Below are 19,580 nucleotides of genomic sequence, written 5' to 3' on the forward strand. Positions count from 1 at the left end.
ACAGCTCCTATGCATGTGTATGGCATTCACTGGGAATGGGAATTTGGGGTAATTAACACAGTTAATTAAAACATGTCTGGCTTTCCCCACCTCTTTCAGGTGTCGAATCTGTTGGCAAAATTCAACCTGTGCGCTGTGCAGTTAAACACGGGTTTAACAAAGACTTAAATTCACATCCCTTGGACACTGAGGAAGAAGCAGCAGGAACTCTTAGGTGAAAATCCTGGGAATCCATCCCCACGTTAGGAAGAGGTGCTTCTTTGCAATCTAGATCTGGGATTAGCCAGCAAATGACAGATGTGTAACACTAATAACCTGGTTCACAAAAGGGTTTCTGAGATTCGCCTGTTACCACCCAAAAGCAATAAGCCGGAGTTTCATCTACTCTCCAGGTTCTACAGATTCAGATGCATCCCTGCTGGGCTCTTGTTATAATTAGAAGTGATGAGCTGAAGGCAGAGTACCAGCAGTGCCTCAACAGGGTGTTTAGAAACACTTTAAAAAGCATCTGAACAGGTTCGACAAAATATGTAGGCTCAATGGCTACGACAGCAGTTGGGCTGGATAAAGGGCTTACTCGTCTGGAGTCAGGAATGATGCAAACGTGACAGCTTTGTGGCCCCACGTCACGCTCCCAGGTGGTCGCCAGCACTTGCCATGTCTCTGTGTGCAATAGCACTTGCTCATCAAGGCCACCTCTGAAGGCAGGGATGTCCCAGCACTGCTGCGCTCACGGAAACCAGGGCTGCTCAGTCCCTACAATGTGTAGCACTGGAGCAGTTGCTCACACACACTCCTCTGGCATGGCCAGTCAATAAATGAGCAGCTGCAAATACTCATACATTTGACAAGAAAAATGGGTTTCACTCAGAGTTTGTTTTCCTGCTTTGGCAAATAATGCATCATTCCCAGAGACAGCACCTCTGCTGAGCACCACTCCCAACAGATGCTCAAACGCTTTTTGCTCATGCTGCACTGCTGTGTATTCTCTAAAGGTGCACATATGCACATGCACGGCACTATTCTCCCCATTACCGAGCCCAGGGAAATGACAAGCTTACTTATGCCAGACACAGATATCAGGGAGAGTCAAAACAGTGATGTCAAAAGGGAGAGGAACAGGAGGTTACAGCAGTGACAGCTAAAACGAGCATGTTCCCATTTGTGTGATGTGAACGAGCTTCCCTGGGATCACACTGCCAAGACACCCAATGCTGAAACACATTTAAAAACAAGCCACCTTCAGGGAAGATACAATTATTTCAGCTGACGAGACTGCAATGCATTAAGTTTGCTGTGTCGAAGGAATACCAAGTTATTCAGAACATGTTCAGTTTTGCCAAAGACAGGGCAACAGCAGTGTGCTTCAAACGAAGGCACGAAAGGAAAGGTAGCTGTGTGGTGGCAGGATGGATGCAAGGGGGGTTTGGAGTATTCCACACATCTTTCCATAGCATCTCTTCATAGGGAACGGAAAAGAACGAGAGCACTCATACTGCTAAGCAATTTGGACAGCTTCTCTCCTTTTACTGGGAGCTTGATGGTCTTTTTAAGCAATCAAAAGAAATGAGAGCCAAGGGGAACTCTGAATCTGTCATGCTCCAAGCAACCTACAGCGCCCCGCTCTCCCTTTAAAAAGCAGCAGATGTACTGTGCACATTAATTAAACAAGAGCTTATGGATTTCAGAAGCAAATCAACTCATTTACAATAATGCAAGTACAGCACAGCCAGAAATAATGTAGTTGTGTGGAAGGACTGAATTTAAAAAGAAATGTGTGATTGTGATCTCCAGATGCTGCTCTGGCTCGCTGGGCATTACCCCAGAGCAGCAGGGAGGTCTGATACAGCAATAAAACTGAGTGTCTTTGGCACAAGCTGAAATCTGCAATTGGTATGGACAGGAAGGCCCCTGTGTCTGAGCCCATTAGGAAAACGTGGCTCTGCTCTGCCAGTCTCCTTCACGAAAGCACAGCACATCAGGGCTTGGGTTTTATATGGGAAAATCATTACTTGGTGACAGAGGTCAAAGGGGTGTTCTGCTGATGACTGTGCTGCTCAGTAATGATGGCTGCAAGCACAAGGTCCAGCGACAGGTCTGGGTGCAATGCTCTGCTATCATGCAGGAGGGGAAGAGGTGAATCACTGCACCAAAGCCTCCCCTGCACCGGGGAGTGGAGGGGAAGAGGTGCAGAGAGAGCTCATACAGCAGCTACAACCGGCCCCTTTCCCTGAGGGAGTCTTGCTCTTGAGCTGTAGGAAGAGACTTATTTCTGACCTAAGATCTAAAGGTAGATTTAACAAGATACGAAACTCTAAAAGAAGATGAACCAATCCATCAGTGCACTGAACAGCACCAGGGACCCCCAAGTGCTGCTGGGAGCACGCACAATCCTTTGGAGACAGAGCAGGAAGGACCAGGATAAAGCTATTTGAAATGACAAACTGCAATCCATCATCTGTGTCAGGACCAGTGCTGAACCAGCAACAGCAATGGAAAGACTGCTATGAAAATTGCATCAGTTAACAAATGTGTTTCTGAAAGTCCACCTGAAGAAGCTCAGGAAGGTGATACTGGGGGCTTTGATAGTCAGTAACAAATCTGAAACATGACCTTGGTGCAATGGAGCAGCCCTGGCAGGGGACAGAATACAGTCCCCTCTCCCTGCTCCATATGGGGGACTCGAATTGCTTTGGCAAATAGTCACACAGACAGAACAATCCCCACGCACAGTTGGAGGTTGCTCCATGAATCGGCTCAGGTTCAGGATGTCTCATCCAGAGCATCCTGCCACCTTGACAGCAGAAACCTCCTCACACTTGATTCAATCTTACACTTGAAATAGGCCAAAATTAAAGGATACTCAGCTTACACCCGCCTTTCCCAAGAACAGGCCAGACAACTCAAAACTCACCTTTCACAGATGCTGTGGAATTAATACAACACTGGATTCCCAGCTCTGCTTCACCATCTTCCCTTGCATGATTTCTACATTTGCTTTATGACCTCTATCCCACACTTGCAGCAAAAAAGCAGTTACCTGACTGCCTTAACTGTCAAGTAACAGGATGAAGGACTTCCTGCCATTGTAATACAGATGCAGGAGAGCAGCTGGAGTTTCTCACTGCCACTCAGCAAGGGAGCTGTTCTTTTTATTTCTGCCTATACAACACACTGAAATCTATATCCCTCTAATCTCAACTGAACACTTCCCTCCACCTTGCTTATCACAGGATGACAAAGCAACATTTGGGTTTCACAGATGCACCAATCTCCAGACTATTGCTGGCTCTGTTCCTTCAACATCCTACCTTGAAAGAAAGGCCTGATGCTGCTTTATCGTGTCCAGTTCGTAGGTTGATGAATCACTCCTTTTCCGTGGCAGCTGCTTCTTTGAATCTTCTCCGTTGCTACGGGGAATATCAATGTTGCTCCTACTGAGGTGTCTGCTGGCTTCCAGATTAGAGCCACTGGAACAATAGCTATTATTCACCGTTATTCCAGGAGACAGGAGGTCGGTGTCCTGGGATTTGAAATATACAGATTTAGCACTCTAGCAGCTGAATCAGGAATACACCCACATTATAACCTCCTTCTTCCATCCTCCTTTCCCCACCTACCCCTAGATCCAGTTGAGGGCAATGCAGTATCACAGACCAAACACTTCCTAAGAGTGTGGGTGAAGCAGGTGTAAGTGATGCTTCACACCAGAGGGTGAAGTATCCCTGTTCAGAGCAAATGCACCCAAACTGAGACACATATGCATCTTAAGACACATGTTTGCCATTAATAAGGAGTAAAGCCTTTGTTGTTTCATGGAAGGATCCCTAGAAAAACAGGGGCCACGGAGATGCTGTGGCCAGAAGACCGATTCCCAGTAGACATTGGGAGCGACCATTACCTGGACACTCACAACGCTCCCTCGCCGGCTGCTGTTCTGGCTCTCAGAGACAGTTTGATTGCTGTAGCATAAGGCATCAAATCCCAGGATTCCTCCAACACAGTCCCCGACCAAGCAGACCTGAGAAAGACAACATAAGTGGGTCAGGGGAAGCAAAAAAAGCTCCTTATGTTCAGCTCAGAGCTAACAGTTAAACAGTGATGGATTATACCTAGGAAAGCTGCAGTAACAGGATGCCCAGTGCTTTCATCAGTAACACAGTCAATGAACATCCACACCTACCCTGCAGACTCTCGTTATCTAACACAGTTGATGTGTTCTGGCTGTCCCCACTAGCTGTGAAAGCAGTGAAAGCAGTGCAGCGAAAGCGGCACAGAGCACTGATAACAGCACTAACTCCAGCCTCAGAAAACCAAGCTTGATTCCCTCCTTGCCAGCTCTCCATGCTCCTTCAGGCAAGATTCTCTGTGCTTCTGCTCCCTGTTTGTACTCTAAGGAGGTAACACTGTCCTGACTCCAAGGGTATTGATCAGATAGGCACAATAAAGCCCTGAGACCCCTGGGTAGGAGAGGGCTGTCTGGGTCCCCCTGCATATATAGCTGGCTGGGAAGAAGCTCAAGGTGAATAAATCACACTACAGCAGTGCAATGTGACAGTTAGTCCAATAGCTCAAACCTTGGGGGGCTAGAGAGTCACTTTGCCCACACTGCCATAAGGCTCAGTCATGGTCTTTTATGGGGTGCAGCACCTGCAGAGTCTCAAAAAAGAAACCCACTTCTGTGACAACTCCAGCACAAGCTGCTGAAGGTCCTTTAAAGGCAGGAATCCTTAAACAGCCTTGGTTTGCAACAGGAGGAGAGATGGTGTTTACTAACAAAGGTAGCATTCCCGATTTGGAAAGGTGTGTCATGCTGAAAACTGATTAACTTCACAGCTTTGTAGCTTCATTTCTGAACACAAGCTCAGGCTTTGCTTGGAATCCCAAAGGCTCAAGACAGAGCATAAGCAATAATCTCTCTCTCTCAGAAAGAAAGAAATGGAAGCACAACACTTTCTTATTGCAGCTCAACACTGTCATGTTTCCATCCCTCCTGAGAGATTAATGGAAAAGATAGCTTCAGAAGGAAATTGCTTCACTTGTTCTTTCTTTCATTGTGGCTATAAACAGTCTCTGGCTCACCTGGCCATTGAATGACATGCCCTCCTGGGATCTGATGAACTCGCTGTAGGCCTGGTTGGCTCTGACAATGACTGTGGCCACTGCTTCTTGGTACTGTGGGGATGATGTTGCTAGCAGAGGGAGTGCAGCGAGGGGAATGTGATCCTGGCTGTTGGACAAGCAGCCTTCGTCATAACTATATGGGCTGAGGCTGGAAAGGGCAAGAGACATTGGAAATATTCAGCCTAACATACAAAGTTGGGAAAACCATCTGCAGAAGTACAGTCACTATTGTAGTTCATTAAAGGAAGCCTCAAGACAGAAAGGCCATTTATTCCACTGTGAAGGGGTGAGAGCTTAATAAATCTTTCCCTCACATCAAATGTAAATCTTCAAGGACAACATACTTACATTAACAGAACAACCCTCAGACAAGGAATTAAAGCCTTAGTATTTATTGGATTAATTAAAATAGATCAATCTCAGAACTCTTGCTGCATGATTACTGTATTCACTACAGCTAAGTATGAAATCGAGATTGAATGCCTCGCTAGTACATTAATATGTGCGTTCTCAAAGCATGGTCAGAGCTTTCAGTAAGATATGCAGAACATTTCAGGGAAGCAAATAAATAAAGCAAATAAAGAAAACAAAGCCAAGAGTGAAAAGAGTGTCTGTGATAAAGCAGCATCAACTTACCTGGAGACCAGCGAAAACGCTTCGGAGCAGATGGCTGGACAAGGGACTAGTCTGATGGCAATGCGTCCAAGAGCAGCTGGGTAATGTACCCTCATCACTGTGTCAAACACTGTTGTGATGGTGTTGACATCCCCTTGCTTAGAGCTCTGGTCACCGCTTCCTGAGTCCAGGATGTTCCCTCCATGGAGTACCAAGAGGAGGACATGGATTTTACTTGGCTGCATTAATGGCTGTGCTGATTCATCCTAGGTGGGAATGAAAGAGAGAGCACAGCAGAAAGGCTTATTTTCCAAAGAGGTTTCACTTGGTCCAAGTGCGTTTTAGGCAAATTTTATCTCCTTTTCCTCCCCAAGCTCACACAGGGTTGTACAATGCACTATCCACACCAAGTCCTGTCATGGAAGAGGCAAAACCAGGTGTGAAGCAATGTATTTCCAGGAGAAATAGTATTAGCGATGGTACAAGGCCTTGGCAAGCCCACATCTAGAATGCCAAGCTCAGTCTGGACAATCTACACACAAAGGTGGTTGCAGTGTGAGGAGGACCAGTGCCAAAGGACCAGAAGCATGGAGCCCTTTTGAACAGAGACTGAAAGAGTTCAGCTTGATTTGCTTTGCAAAGCTACCCTAGAATGAAATGTCTGCTTTCAAACACAGTGGAGAGGAGTGAAGAAAGCAAGGGAGGGAAGAGAAGCACTTAAGGCAAAGGACAGCGCAGGCACAAGTACAAGAGCCTAAACTGATCCTGAATGAAGCGTAGACTGAAAATCAGGTTTCTAAACACAGGAGAGATGAGGTTTTAGAGTAACACCTGCAGGTTTGTTGGCAAGAAGCTGAACCGTCTTCAAGAAGGAATGTGCTTAATTCATGGAAATGGGCATCAGATACACCTGGACACAGCAGCTGAGAACCTGACTACTCCTTCATGCACAAATGCACACACACAGCCTCAGTGTAATGACTGTCCCAAGCAGAAGGAATGCTGAAAGTAAAACACAAACTTGCATAAAACTGTAAGCAGGTGAAACGTGGCAGCACTAAAGACAAGAGTTGTGTGTCAGAGGGGAAAAGTAAAGAAATAAAAGATGGGTGTTGCTCTCTGTTGGGGTGCTGAGCTCAGCTGCAGCAGTAAAACACATTCAGCAGAAGTAACAGGTCAGCAAGTGGCAAGTTGCTGGGGAAAGAAGCCGTAGGAAGAGATCAGTCATTGCATTTGTCTGCCTATGCAGTAGTTATAAATAAGAGTTCAGATTTGCTTATACTGTTGCAAAAGAGGAACTGAAAAGCTTTTTCTACTCAGGTCTTCTGAGTTCAGTCCTTCAAGACCCTGTGACCCAAGGACTGGCCAACACCTGGTTGGGAGACTGCTGCATGGGCACAGGAAAGGTTTATTTTGTCTGTCCAGCTCATTTGCTTATTAGGTTGAGTCAATTCCTTGCCTAAACAGGCAATAGTATGGGGGAAAGAGGGAAATGCATCTGAACTCCAGAATGGGTTATCATTAGTGACCTGCCAGAACAGCTGTAAGCCCAATCCTGATGCCCCAGGAGGAGGCACAAGAGCATCTATTGGTATTGGTTGCATATTATAACACAACAGAGCAATAACTGTTCTAAATATCTATTCCCTACCAGGGCTTTCAGTGTTTACAGCTCCCATATGGACTCAAATCCCCCACCCCAACACCTCTGAGATATGTGAAAGCAGGTACTGGTCTTTCCTCCTGCGCCTTATCCCTTGGGCTAGCAGAGACAACAGTTGAGATCACAAGCAACTCCCTGTTGAGGCGGAGAAACAGCCATTGGGAAGGGGTGTGGAAGGGGTGGAGGGCACCAGCATTTTCCATTTGGCAAATCTGTCTAATTTTAGCATCTTTAGTCACCTGTTGTCCTTTGAGCAGTGATTGAGCCCCAGACAAACCTGCTGGTGGGAGGAAAGCATGCCCAGGCACACATTAGCAACCTAACAACTAGCTTACGTTTTTACCAGATACTGTTAAAGCATGTCTTAATACACAGCCCACCACAAGTATTAAAATTCACATTCAAGTCTGTAATAAAGATTTTCCAGACCTCCTGCATGAATGGCCTTTAATTATTTAGTACCATTACAGTGTATTAACGCCTGCTCTTTAAACCTCCTCTGATGTCAGTTTACAGCGCCTGCAAAGTGAACTTTTGCCCAGCTGGAGGCATGGGAGGAGCACTCTCAGCATCTCAGCACCACTTTTGCTTTCAGAAATGTTCTAAGTGCTCATGTGAAGAACAATGTGAGTCACCAAGCTCAGGTCATCCAGAAGTTTATCAGCAGTCATTTGGAGGCACCCGTCGGTTCATTAACCTCTGCTCTTGAAGGAAGTGGGGAATGTGCAAGGAGCTGCTGATTAGTTCAGGGGTGGAGGTGGGCATTTAGAACTTTCTTGTAAGATCTGGAGTCCCATAAGACACCTGATTTCTGAACTACCCTGTGGTGATGGAGCCTCTCAACCTGAAAATCAGTGCACTGGTGGCTAGGAATTTCATACTATTTTAGCAGACTGAACAACCACAAATACCTGTCTTTTTGTCTTTCTCACCTTAGTTGGAAGTCTGTTCTTTTTCTAAAATGAAGGCAGAAGGGAGTTGAGTTTCTACAGCCCTCTGAAGAAGACAAGTTCTCCACATCATCTTGAGCTCTAAGAGAAATCTTGGAGCTGTGACTTGCTTATCTTGAGGTGGCTACAGCCATTCCCATCCCATCCTCTCCCCGTGGCCCTTGAGCTCTTAGTCTCTTACAAAAAAGCCAGTCCACCACAACCTTACAACCTGACACAGAGTAATACCACAATCATGCGCTCTGCAAACAGCCGCATCATCTCCACAGCAGAGACAGGCAGATAATTTAAGGGTAGGATGAGTACAGCCATTCCTAGATGCATTGTCTCACTAGGACACTGAATGGCAAAAGCATATAGCAAGTCAAGAAAACCAGGGTGGGTGTATATTATTTATTATGTTATCCAGAGTGCTGATATAGGCTATGCTATAACTGGCTTCCAAACAAGAACCTGAGCAGCTCCAAAGAGAGGGCTACAGCCAAGCTACGTCACTTGGACCACTGCAGCCTGCACCTTGGTGGTGTAGTAACGTGGCTCTCCTGCTTCCACATCCATGCTAGCTCATTTAGCATTAGCAGGATAGCTCTACCCAGCAATGCCTCAGCCTGCAGTTTATCCCCACAGGATTAGTCTTTTTTTCCAGTTGGATACTTGATGCTGCCTGCAAACTACAGAGCATTTTCTGTATGATGTTCAAAAGACAGGGGAAATAATCCCTTCAACCTAGCCATGAAGTACACAGCATGCTGGTGCAGCTCAGAATGACACACAAAGACAAGACAGGGCTCACAGCAAAGGGAGCCGTTTACCCCACACAGACATATTCCATCAGCAAAGGATCTCATTATAAGAAACTGAAGCACTTACTTCAATGATGCTGAGCCTCTCCACACTGGAGCCAACGTGGTACTCTGCTGATGTCTCATGATACAAATCACCTGGAAACACAGAGGTTTAAAACATCAGCGCTGCAAGATGCTATTTGGCAAAGACACTCTTCCATAAAGACACTGTTTGTGCCAATGCCTCTCAGCCTCTTCTGCCTCACATCTCCTTAATTATTTCCTCAAATTGCCCTCCCCTCCCGCCTCCTTCCCCCCAAGAAGCCTGAGCAATAATGGGTCACTTATTTTCCAGCAGTTTCTCATTCGCTTGGTAAGCACTGAGGACATTAGCAAGCTCTTCTCTCATCACAGCAACCCAGTATCATTGCTTTAATAAGGATGGCAACAATGGGAAATCCCTGCATAGTTGTCAGAAGTGATTGGTTTGTTGGAAAATAAAAGGAATTGCTTGAACTGTGCTGGGGGAGCAGAGATCTGATGCGCTCACACGTCTGTGCCTACACAGAAAGTCTTTGTATCAGAAAGTGTCATCTTCCACCGCGTTGCTACGCGCCTGAGGAGCTACCTTCCTTTCCAAATGTAGTAACAATGAGCAGAAAATAAACCCAAGGCAGATACAGACAAGAACAAAGGATAGAGCAAGAGGAAAGAAAAGTGAGCAGAAATTCAAGACAGAATATTTCATCATTATACGAGTGAATCCTGGCTGTTGCACAAAGGAGCCTAACCAACACGGACAATAAAAGAGAATCAAGAGCTATCCATCCCAATTCCAACTGGGCAATTCTTTTTCAGCAGCACTGGGCAGGCATTTTTATGCTCTGTCTCAGCTTCTCCTTTTGTGAGATGAGAATAACAAGTTTTACCTTTGTCAGAATGTGGCTGTAACAATTGCTTGGAAACACTGTAAAATAGCACATGCAGTTTTGATTTAAAAGAAAGTTACCTTGGACATCATCGCATTCGGGGGTTTCAATTTTATCCATCAGATCATTGGAACTCCACTTGGTTATTTCTTTCGGGAACATTTCCTCATTGTCAGACAAGTCCTCTTTAGAAAAGAACAGATTTTTTGGAGTCACACACACAAATATACAGACAGGAGCACAGAACAGGATTTTAAACAAAAGTAAGGCCCCGTAACTCTCTGTGATCTTAGGAACACTGGGATGGCTCATGTCATAATAAAACAGATATTTTACCAGCTTTTGCGATATAGAAACCAAAGCACCTTTTGCAGAGTACACGAAATGATTCTGTTGTATGTTTTTAACAAAGAAAACTCCCAAAGCACAGAAGAAATAACATGGATTCTAATGCTACCATTTCAGGTACCAAGTTTGATGTTTTCCTTGCCAGATTTCCTGATGATGCTAAGGCAGCCAGAATGCTCCTGGACAGGAGAGGACAAAGCACCGTTTGCTGCTGGGATCCTCCCGGTTCCATTTGAAAGCTGTAGTATGTCTTTGGGGAAGCAGTGACAAGAATCACTATTGTTAATAGGACTGAATACCTAAAAAGGCATGAGTAATAAAGGAAATGTGAACTCCCCAGGCTATCTTTAGCCTGATTTCCTTAGGAGATGAGACTTGTTTGATCACACTGAGTGCATGTGGCTGCCCTTTCCCTCCTACTTCAGGATCTTCTGAACCCCCTGGCTCAGTTCAACTACAGCTGATAAAGAATAAGGGTCCCAAAAATATTTAGTTCCTAGAAGTGTGATTAAAGGAGAGACCCTATACAACACCCTACAGTAGTATCCAAACATATGCATGATTAATAGCCTTGCTCTACAGCAGACATCAGAGTATTTGTGACAGGTTTGTTTATTGTTCTGCGCTTAGTATTTCTCTCCTGAAAATTCTGGCCTTGTAGATTTAATAAAGAGCTATAAACATAATAATAACAGCAGTCATTACAGATGTCTTGAAGATCTAAAAGCTACAATCTTCAGAGTCCCAGACTAGGATTTCCCCTTTCTTGTTGCTGTACAGTTGCTAAGAAAAGAATTGGCTGGAAGAATCCTAGGATTGGGAACAAAAAGACGATGAAATGTATTCATCTTTTCAGCAGATATGAGCAATAGCTTTAAATATATATGAAGGGGACTCACTTTACATCAGCATGCCATTTCCTTTTTCAGCTATAGCAAAAACTGAGTCGATCCTCATTTCCCTGCACAAAGGAGTGTGGAGCTACCTGTTCGGAGCAAGTGGAAAGCACAAGCATGCAACACACATGCTGGCAGAGAATTAAGAGGAAGATTGCACTCAAAGCTCCTCCAGCAACTTAATCTAAATATTAAACTTATTTCCTTGAGAGGTTTAATTACAGCCCTTATTGCTGCTCAAGGGATCACTGAACGGGATATTACTCCCGTTATTAGCATTTATTACAGGATAGATATTAGATATTACTGTATTTGTCACTCTCTTTACCAGAGTATGCCAGTGAATGAGGATGAGTGGGAAGCCAGTGACGAGACATGTTCTCGGGCTCAGGTTACTCCCACTGCTCTGGGAGGAAATGTGTGTGTGTGTATGGGAAGCACTTCTGAGGAACTCTGCTTGATGTTGACTCACATCCTGATCTGTGCCAGTTCCCATGGTACCGACCCCAAAAGCCTCTCTGGCAGGATGAGCGGCAAACAGTGGGTTCATCCCTGCTCACAGACCTGGAGCTGGGACGTGTCATCTGCAGGCCCAGGAAGAAGAGGTCCCTCCCAAAGAAAGGGGTTTGAACAGCACACACATCAAGGATCCAACTCGGAAGCCAAAATCCCATCAGGATAGGCTGATTTTCAAACCCAACTGTGTGGACTGCAGAGGACAAGCTGTACGTAAATGGATGGAGATGCTGTGTGCCACCAGAAGAGGAGCTGCTTTTTCTGTTAGCAAGCTCCTAGAAGTATTGCAACAGAGATGCTGACATGAACTGTGGCACAAGGCTCGTTTTTGTTAATCCTCCTGCCTAGGCCTGTTAGGAGCATGTCAGGGTCTCCCTGGATCCCAGGCAGAGCTGTCTCTTTCTCAATTTTATGACTGAGTAATATAAAAGGCAAAAAAGCGGGTGGATAGAAATGATGCTGTTTTGATGACTCACTCCTCTTTTCTTGTATATATATTGCAGCAATAAACCCCTTACACAGGTTTTGTCAGTGCGACATAAGTTAATAAAGAAGAGACACATAAACTAAGTTGGCCCTTCTCCCTTGCAGGCAAGAGACACATTCATCCCCTGACTTGCACGCATCCCAGTCCTTTGAGCTGTTATTGAACAAGTCACTACTCCACAATAGCATGCTGCTTGCTGCCCCACAATGCATACCTAACTACTCGATGCGAGAACTCTTCTGGAACACGATACTGTACGTTTTCTAAGCCTGAACTTTAGCTGAATGTCAGTGAAATTCTGCCTGGCAAAACTGGGGCGTCATCTTCTAACAACTGCATTTCACAGAAAGGTCACCAACTTCATCAGCACACGCTATGCATCTAACTTAGATTAGCATTACAAGCCGGGAGAAGAGTCCATCTGTTGTCAGTAGAGACAGAGCCCTTCAGGCTTAAGTACGCATTAAGTACAAGATACAAAGTGAGTGCAGTGGAACACAGCTTCTTCTCACATAAATGCACAGAGAAAGAAATTGAAACCAGAGCTTTCTCCTAACACAGATATTCAACATTGCTTTGAGAATTCTGGAGTCAACACTGCCTAATTCTGGTACATTATTACACTCACTATTGTATTGCTTGGAACGGGAGAATAAGGAGTTAAGAAAGGCAAACTTGGGTCTCTTCAGGCCCAGACAGGACAATTAATCACACACGCTACTGATTAAGAAATACATTAGAAAATTAACCAGTCATAAGGAATCAGACTCACAGGACACACCCACAGCACAATCAGTACTGCTGGATTTTACCCACATTCATTTGCACCCAATAGAACCCAGCTCCAAAGGTTAAGACTGTTCAAGATCCCTTCAAATAGGTCACACCAAATCTGAAACGTTGCTGTGTTACGTGTAAGAATCTGCTGGGTGATGCTGAGGATGCCTGAAGAAGCTGCACTGATGCTGTGCGTATCTTGGTGAGAAAGGAAAAGACTTCAAGCAAAGCAAAAAGGTCTCGCTTCCTTCCCCTCTCGCCCCCCACCCTCATGCCTTCCGTTCTCTTGCCCCATCATGTCAGGAAACAAACGCTGTTTTAGGGTCTACATACCATGTGCATCAAAGAATTCATCATCGGAGCTGTCATCTGAATCTCTGGCAATGCTCTGCATCCTCCACTCCGAGATACTATGGCGTGAGGGACTCGCTGCAAAAAACAAACAAGCCTTATGCGATACGCAACATTGACAAGACGCAGAGTTCCCAACATGATCTTTGCTGGAGGAAGTCCTGTGCTCTCTATGAAAACTGGCTGCTGCAATGTTAAAAACACAAAACCCTGATGATGCTGGTGTGATGTCAGTGTGCTGCTTTACAGATCCTGTTTGTTTACTGTTGTGGGAACCTGACAGTGAGATGCTACATTAAAGCAAGCTGTTTGTACCACTCTGATGCTATTCTGAATGGCAGTTATTTATAATTGTTAGGAGGACGTGCAAAAATCAGCTGGGTTTTAAAGTTTGCCATTAGGAAGAATGCAGGCTGGCTGGAAGCTTTCTGCGTGCCTCTGAGCAGCACACAAACCATGCCTCTGCTTCGCTAACTTTCGGGTGGGGAGCTCAGCAGAGCAGCCTGGCTAGAAATAATCTGTTTTCTGGAAGGAAATTGCTTCCACACAAATTGGATTAGAGATCTATTTAAACTTTAAACTTGAATGATTTAAACAACATGCTATCCAACTCCTTCATAGGGAGCTGTCAGAGCAGCTGTCCTGATGGAGAGAGGAGAAAGCCCAATGGTCCTTTTGATTCGTGTTTGCCCTCCTGCTCTCACACCTACTTGCTCCTTCTCATTTTCCCCTCAAGAGCTCCCTGCACTAAATATAAACCTATTATGGCCTTTTGCTTTTTTCTCTTTTATTTTATTTCAGCTACTTTAGGAATGAGCTGAACTTGGTACAGAACAGCCAAGTGCTGAAGGGAGCACTGCCCGGAGCACAATGAGAGTGACAGTTTCTCCCCTCGATCACACAGCACACACAAAGCACTTGCAGCAGCCACCAAACCTAAACACAGCAAAGCCCTCAGGAGGCTGACAAATTCTCCTTTAGCATATACAAAGATGCTGGAAGGCTCTGGTTGCTGCGACAGCTGCATGAGCCATTTCGTGCTATTGTTGCAACGGCATTAAGTATATTAAGTAAAACCCTGATTTTGCCACCCCGTTGTCACATGGAAAGAGGCTGGAGCCCCTTGTGCAGAGGCATCTACACGCAGCTCAGCAGCCCCCAACCACCCCAGCAGCCACCCCTGAGGGAGCAGCGAGCACGGAGGTTGGCAGCGCAGAGCTCACTCACGCTGGAGTGACGTCAAGGCACTCGTATAATGGCTGCTAAAAATAGAGCACGTAATAACATATGGGATGGCGACAAGGGTCCTGCTGTCACCACAGGTCTCATGTGGGATGGAAAGAACCAAGATCTTGGTGGTTGCTGTTTTCAGCTGGAGGTAGCAGTGAGCCGAGGCAGCCCTCCTTGCTTCCATGTGTTAATATGCTGCCAGCATGAAGGAGGATTAAAATATCTGCGTGACGTACTTCCCAGCACATCACAATTAATTTCTTTCATTACTTCTTCTGGTAAAAACCGAGACATTTGAAAGAAAATTCATGCTTTGCTGCCAGTGAAAGCCTTCGAGCGAAATCCTAAGAGGTCTGGAAACTGCAGCTTCCAATGAACACATCAGCACTGGGAGAAAGGGTTCATAACAAAAAGCAGAATAGGAGATGGGCACACCAATATAAAATCCCGATGCAAGGAAAGGAGCCGGCATTTGTATCTTTATACACTGATTTATGAAGCATCTGGTAGGTTCTTCCCTGGGGCTCACTCCAATGAGTCACTGCAAGGTAAAACTACTGCTCATCTCTCATTCACCCCCGCCATGGAAGCAGTAATGGAGCGGTAAATAAAAATGGAGACTCAGCTCTCAGTATTTAGCACATATGCGAGATGGAGAAGCACCAATCACCCAAGTGTCCCCCTCCACCAGCACTGGAGGAAATGCTGCCCCTTGGGGCTTTCAGAAAAGTCAAGATGTTTTTGCCCTCTTGCTGTGAGAGCTGTTACCCTGCTGTAAGAGAAGGGGGAACTGCTGAGATTCAGGCCTTCTGTCTGTACCTCACTGGGGATTCACCCCTTTGTACAGAATGGTCTGAGGAAGGGAAGAGCTTGCTCCAGTAAAAAAGGTAACTGACAGAGGTGAATGACAACATTCAGGAGTCAAAGCTGAGTCCTTACAGGGCATCCACAGAGGCAGCTTTCACAGCAAAATCCCAAAAGCTTCCTGAATGGTGTTCAAAAGGAAATATAAACCTGATCCATGGTCCCACCTAATCCCAGGCTGTGAGGTTTGCTTTCTGAACAGCTCTACACATCATCACCAGTGGAAGGCAGGTACCCTCAACCACCTTTTTGGGGGTACCTGCCTTAATCTCACCAGTAGCTAATGGGGGGCTTTGCTGTGCGAGCAAAAATACCACAGCAGCCCTGGAGCCAAGCACTTGCATTTGAAATGAACAGCATGTAGTAATGCATAAACCTGGCCAAGGAGCATGGAATTCCTTTGTAGCTGCCTCCTGGAAAACGAGAGGCAGTTAACAGGGACTCACAGCCTGGCCAGTTCTGATGCAGCAGACATCCAGAAAGTGAACACCACTGAAGGACCAGGCCTTTTAAAAGCCACCAGTGGCTCTTGGGTAACAAGGACGACCTCTTTTTGTGCCAGTGTTTGTCTACTGAGACTCAACGCTGCTAGCAAGCTGCTGCTTTTTATATAGTTCCTCTGCTTTTGAGACTAGCAAGAATGGGATGCCTAGAAACATTGCCAAACCTGTAATAGGGTCACCTGAGAAGACTGAGCTTGCAACACCAGCAGAGAAGGCCTCTGAATTAAAAGGACTCACAAGAGAAATATGCATTGTCCCAAAGGAGCCAGCCACAAGGAGACATGGTCTTACCTCCCAAAGCCCAACCTCTGTGCAGTCATCATAAGCATCTTACCTCCTCTCTTTGAAGATCGCGAGGACTTGGAAGAGGTTGACCACTGCTTGGTGAGTGATCTCCCAGAGGCTGTTTCACTGTTACCAGCAGCATCCTCTGTGTCAGCAGGTGAAACTGTGTTGGCCTCAGCATCCTTCTCACCAGGAGCTTCTTTGACACCGTGCTGCTCGGCATCATTTTCACTGCAGAACTGGGCCATCTTCTGAGCCAGCATCAATTGTGCCTCCTTCTCCAGCTGCCGGATATCCTCAATGGTGAGCCCATACCATTCATCCTGCCAGCACCACGCCTGCCGATGGGCACGGACCATGACCTTCCGCAAGCCTGCAAAGCCAAAATACCTGTCACCAGTGCTAGGAACTGCAGGAACTGATCTGTCCCTTCCCAAAACCTCAAGACAGTGTGGAAGCAACATCAAAACCACAGTTTTTATAGCAGTGCTATAAACTGCAGTATAGGACCTTCTCAAACCAAGTGCCAGGATGGCAAATCAGTCACTTCATGTACTTTATCTCAATTCTTATTCTTAATTCTTATTATCCATGAGAGTTTCAAGTGTTCCTTGATGAACACCACATAGTTCACTGCATAGTTCACTACAATTGTTACATGACGGAAGCACATCCCACATGAGCAGTGACAAGCCTAGAGCTCCTTGGAAACCCGGTTTCTGCTCCTGGTTTCTATATATCAGCAAAACAGCATCACAAATATGAGCTTCTGGGATAATGCGATGGGAAGCAAAGTAAGGGAGGGAATAGAGATGCTTTATTTTGCAGATAGCATCTGTTTTCTGCTGCATGAGAAAAATGGAGCTGGCTAAGCCAATTTAAAAACCTTCAATGTATCACATCTCTGAAAGGAAGAACTGTCTCAATATCAACATCCAATGCTTCTGACTGGGCACAGAAACTTTCCACCAAGACTTAAACTTATTGACTAACATCATCGTATGACCAAGGCTTTTCAGAGTAGTCAACTCAGGATTTTCAACCAATATTATTGCTGAAAAGCACACGATAGGTCAAAGCTCTAAACTGGTATTTATTACTGATGGGAGCACACAGCAGCAATGGTGCTTTTAAAAGCCTCTATAAACACTGACAAACTAATCCTCAGGAGCCCTTCTGGAAACAGCAACAACAAAAATCACTATTGTCCCATCTTTAATGACTGGAAAACTGAGGCAGAGATGGGTTAAAGAACGTGCCAAACACAGCGGTGGGATTATGGATCCTCTGATGCTAAGTCTGGAGCAGAAACACACAGCCAAAAAGCTGGCAGGCATGGTACCCATCCTCTCACTCTAATGAAGACCCCAGCCAAAGACCACAGGTCACACCACCACCACTGCTATTGCAAGACAGAGCAATCACCAGCCTACACTAAAACCATTTAGGTGTTGGGAGCTGTAGATCAAGCTCTCTAGCATGGCCGAAGCTGGATGGTCCCACTGCACGCAGGGTTTCTAAAGTATTTCCAGCAGCATGTGCTTCCCTGTTGTACAGAAACATTAGATCTCACCACTGTCATGGTTTCTGTGATGTTCAGCCTAAATACCCCATTTGTTTTCAGCATTCACCCTTATTTTAAAACATACAAAAGCTTTTTTTTATGCACTTATTTCCTTTCAGGTCTGAGCACTTTACTGCCTGCTATGCTCTTTGGTTTGTTCTTAATGCCACCAGCCATCACAAGTCAGGAGGATATAGCCACGGAGATCAGCAGCTAATGCAATGGACCAGCTGAACCTGAACTTCATTTGCACACTGAAATTAAATCTATCAATATTTTATGCATTTCTGTGCCTGGTTTTCAGAAGGGAGCTCCGTGTCGGAGAGGCAAGTTTGAGCCAGCAGATTATGACCTTCTGGGGGCAAAAGAAGGTGTCTCGTCAACTTAATTCTGCTCAAACTTTGAGATTCAGAGTTATTTCCTCCACCAGATTACTCTTTGCAGAACTGCAGGAGAACGTTTTAGCCTCTTCATCTCCCGTTATGACAGACAATCAGCAGAGCTGAAAGACGAAGATTAAACTCCCATCACATCCAAACTGAAAGCCAAGAGAACATTTCCCTTGCTGTAATTCAGCCCCCAACACCACAACTGTCCTTTGGGCTTCCACATAACCAATGCCTACTTCTACCTTGCTTAAACAGCTTGGAAACAGTCTGTGATCAGACACAGGAGGAAATGCTCCCCTCGCTCTTATCTCAAGGCTTTCTCCATTCCAGGGCTCAGCAGCCCCCGCTTGTGCTCCTGGATCCAGCCTTGATGTACATCAATGCACCAGCTACTCCAAAATTCTCTGTGTAAAGGCACAGATGCCACTGACTGCACATCTTTGCTTTAATGGACTAAATCACAGGGAACATGCAAACCAGTTGAGGGTAAAACTATCCTGAAGTTCCCCTCTGCCTTCTTCCACTTAACCCAAAAAATCACCTGCACTGCTTCCTCCCAACCCTCAAACCTCCCCATCTGCACTGTTCACATCACTTGGATTACACACCCCAAATCACCCTTCCTTAAAGCCCTGTTTGTCTGAAAACAGGATGGCATTACAGGGCTTCATGGCTGTTGTGCCTCTATCACTCCAGGCTAGGTATGGAGTTAAAAAGACTGAGGATGTTTTCTTAGCCTCTGGCCTTCACCTGGGATGTGTTAGAGATGCTGCACTTCTCTTTAACACAGGGAAAAAGCCTGGAAGAGAAAGAGGCTGTCCAGGTACAAAAGAAATTGAAAAACAAAAGTTATGGCTTGCAGAAAGAAACCCTTTTACTGATAGGGATGGAAAACTTGAGCAGTCCCTCAGTGCCCAGCAGTGAGTATAGCACTGAATTAATAACCTTCAGCCTGCAGTGCTGAAGCCTTCTACTAGGCAGCAGAGACCCAAGAGGACACACTGAGTGAGAAATAACTGACCTCACCTGTACAGACACTGCTTCCCCCCCTTGTGCAATGGGAAAAAAATCAAGCTTTATAGCATCTTTAAAGCAAAATGTTAGAGAAAACCAAGCTTTTTATTTGAAAAGTGAAAAGGAGAAGGTGGATCAGACCAGGAAACAGAGTAATTGGGAAAAAAATGTCTTTTTAACAGATTAGAGATGCCCATGGGACAGTGCTGAAGGCATCTGTGGTCCAGTTTGCTTCCAATATTCTCTCTGGAGTGAGCGGAGATGCAAATGTCTCCTGGTCAGCCTTATCC

General features: G+C 45.5%; 1 protein-coding gene across 3 annotated transcripts in view; it reads right to left on the reverse strand.

Moving 5' to 3' along the window:
• Window positions 1-19,580, reverse strand: part of PITPNM2 (phosphatidylinositol transfer protein membrane associated 2) — a 64,897-nt gene that overhangs the window by 22,127 nt on the left and 23,190 nt on the right. For all 3 annotated transcript variants that reach the window (XM_080628945.1, XM_080628944.1, XM_080628946.1), the window contains exons 5-12: window positions 16,373-16,696; window positions 13,424-13,519; window positions 10,147-10,251; window positions 9,223-9,293; window positions 5,761-6,005; window positions 5,083-5,272; window positions 3,902-4,021; window positions 3,312-3,523 (exon numbers count right to left, since the gene is read on the reverse strand). In XM_080628945.1, the coding sequence (XP_080485071.1) occupies window positions 3,312-3,523; window positions 3,902-4,021; window positions 5,083-5,272; window positions 5,761-6,005; window positions 9,223-9,293; window positions 10,147-10,251; window positions 13,424-13,519; window positions 16,373-16,696 (1,363 nt within the window). The remainder of the gene's footprint in view (window positions 1-3,311; window positions 3,524-3,901; window positions 4,022-5,082; window positions 5,273-5,760; window positions 6,006-9,222; window positions 9,294-10,146; window positions 10,252-13,423; window positions 13,520-16,372; window positions 16,697-19,580) is intronic.

Source organism: Psittacula echo (genome assembly GCF_963264785.1).
Source record: "Psittacula echo genome assembly, chromosome: 13".
NCBI classification, from domain to species: domain Eukaryota; kingdom Metazoa; phylum Chordata; class Aves; order Psittaciformes; family Psittacidae; genus Psittacula; species Psittacula echo.